General features: G+C 39.9%; 1 protein-coding gene across 1 annotated transcript; it reads left to right on the forward strand.

Annotated features, from left to right (window-relative positions):
* Nucleotides 1–305: 305 nt before the first annotated feature.
* Nucleotides 306–1,271, forward strand: P2RY10 (P2Y receptor family member 10). The gene has a single exon (XM_088453389.1). The coding sequence runs from the start codon at nt 306–308 to the stop codon at nt 1,269–1,271; it is 966 nt and encodes a 321-aa protein (XP_088309515.1).
* The last annotated feature ends 1,304 nt before the right edge of the window (nt 1,272–2,575 follow it).

The following is a 2,575-nucleotide window of genomic DNA, read 5'->3' on the forward strand; positions in this document are numbered from 1 at the left end:
TCTAGGGTTCGCTCAGCCGCCTACTTTTTACACTTACATCCTAATTTTGTAGGTAATTTAATTTTAATTTAACACTTCATCAAGTTTTAATTTTTTAATATCACTTAACAAAAACAGTATTCTGAAAACTGGATAAGATGTTCCAAAAGCAGAAAGAATACTATAAAACACATAGGTGGGAAGCCTAGAGAGGATGCCAAGCCCAGTCTATTGTCAGTCATTCTAATCTTCGCATTGTAAAACCATTGTTATCTTTTTCGCAGAGATCCGAGATAACACAAGGCTACCTAGAACAAGCAGAGAAAATGCCAATCGGAAATCTACCAAACTGCAGCAGTGCCTCTAATTTCCAACATACTTTATACGCAACCACCTACACCATTGTCTTCATACCTGGTTTGCTCGCCAACATCGTTGCTCTGTGGTTTCTGCACCAATTTATCAACAAGAATAACAAGGCCATTATATTCATGATCAATTTGGCACTGGCCGACCTTGCCCATGTCTTGTCATTGCCTCTACGGATTTACTACTACATTAATCACACTTGGCCATTTAAAAGCTTTTTATGCCTGTTGTGCTTTTATCTCAAGTATCTGAATATGTATGCGAGTATTATCTTTTTAACACTGATAAGTGTCCAACGTTACGTCTTCACAGCAAACCCTTTCAAAGCCAAAGACTGGAAGAGGAGGTATGATGTTGCCATCAGCATAGGTGTATGGGTAGTAGTGGGTACTGCTTGTCTGCCATTCCCAATATACAGAAGCTCGGGATTGAATAACACAAGCACCAGCTGCTTTGCCGACCTTCAAATTAAACAAATGAATGTTGTGACCACCGTTGTCATGCTTACTGTAGCAGAGCTGGCCGGATTTATTATTCCTCTCACTGTTATCTCTTACTGCACGGTAAAAACAAGAGCACGGCTAAAAGATGCATCTCTGCAGTGTGAGAACATAAAAGAAAAGCACAAAGCTCTATGGATGGTAATAACGTGTGCCTGTGTATTTTTTATCTGTTTCACACCATACCATATCATTTTCTTCTTTTACATAATGGTTACTGCGCAAGTGATCCAGAACTGCACCTTGGGGAAAATCGTCATGATGTTACACCCCTTCTCTCTTTGCCTCGCAAGTATTAATTGTTGTCTGAACCCAATCATATATTATTTTACTGCAACAGAATTCCAGAATGAGGTGGCGAAACGCAGTAACTCAGTGGTTCGTGCCCGCCTTATGACCAGAGAAAGTGTTACCAGTGGGTAGTAACCTTGCTGAATTTATATTGTTAAAGTACACTATGTAGACAAAAGTGATTGGACACTGACAGCAAATACTGTAGATTTTATTGACATCAGTACATTGTAGGTCCACCACGTGCCGTGATTAATGCAGACACTCTTCTTGGCAAACTGTCCACAAGTTCCTGGACAACAGCAGATGGTATGTTTTGCCATTCCGCCTTAAGTACAGTGACCAGCTGCGACAATGAAAAAAGGTTTCGGCCTAGAACGCACCCGTCACTCCAATTCGTCTCAGAGATTCTCAATAGGGTTAAGATCTGGACTCTGAGTTGACCAGTCCATCCAGGTTTCTGTATACCAATCCAGTGTCTCCCTGGAAACATGACAGGTGGCATTGTCATCCTGGTAAACACATTTGTTGTTTCTGTAGAACTGCAAGTGTATGGGCCTCCCTACGAAGTGTTCTTGTCAAAACCGCTACTTTAGAGGCCATTTGGAACTCATGTTCAATGGTATGCATGGTATGTATTTTGCTTTCGCGGTGGTGTCCAATCACTTTTGTCTACAAAGTATATTCTTATTTTGGTACTGTAAATAGTAATTTAGGAGGTTGTACCTTAACCTCTTCTTCTACACCAGTGGTTCCCAACCACGGTCTTCAAGGCACACTAACAGTCCAGGTTTTAAGGATAGCCATACTTGAGCACAGGCAACTTAATTAGTACCTCAATTATTTTGATTAAACCATCTGTGCTTTAGTATGGATATCACCAAAACCAGGACTGTTAGTGTGCCTTGAGGACCGAGGTTGGGAATCACTGTTCTACACTAAACAGTCATCCTATGTAGTCAATAAATTTGCCCGTAGCCCTTTGCAAAGACTGAAAACAGTTGACAAAAAAAGCTAATGTGATTGGGTGGGGGCAGATCATATGACACATTCTCTGGTGCTCATCCAATCAAGTGCCTCTCCCTCTGACCAGGAAAGTATGCTGTTTAGAAATGTGTCACATGAAAAATAGATATCTGTTTAGTGCAAATGACTAGTGCAACTCAGAATGAGATTTCAGTGAGAGATTTCCTAAAATAAATTATCAGTAGGAACAGGATAACTACAGGGGTAATTCGAAAACTGCTTGTGATTTTTTAGGAATGAGAGTTTCTATGGAATATAGCAATATTAATTTATATAGACAGTATAATATGCTGTATACATTTAGCACATTATGTAATGTGAAAATTGTCAGTGCCAGCGAGTGGTTGAAAATATTCTATAGTTTTCTAAGGAAAGTTAACAATAGCCTGAGGCTCAACTTATAGCAGCTT

The sequence above is a fragment of the Taudactylus pleione genome, unplaced genomic scaffold (assembly GCF_031769625.1).
Source record: "Taudactylus pleione unplaced genomic scaffold, aTauple2 ptg000039l, whole genome shotgun sequence".
Taxonomy (NCBI): Eukaryota; Metazoa; Chordata; class Amphibia; order Anura; family Myobatrachidae; genus Taudactylus; species Taudactylus pleione.

Bases quoted from the DNA above. Each gene is read 5' to 3' on its own strand.
- P2RY10 (XM_088453389.1), top strand. From the start codon at position 306: ATGCCAATCGGAAATCTACCAAACTGCAGCAGTGCCTCTAATTTCCAA.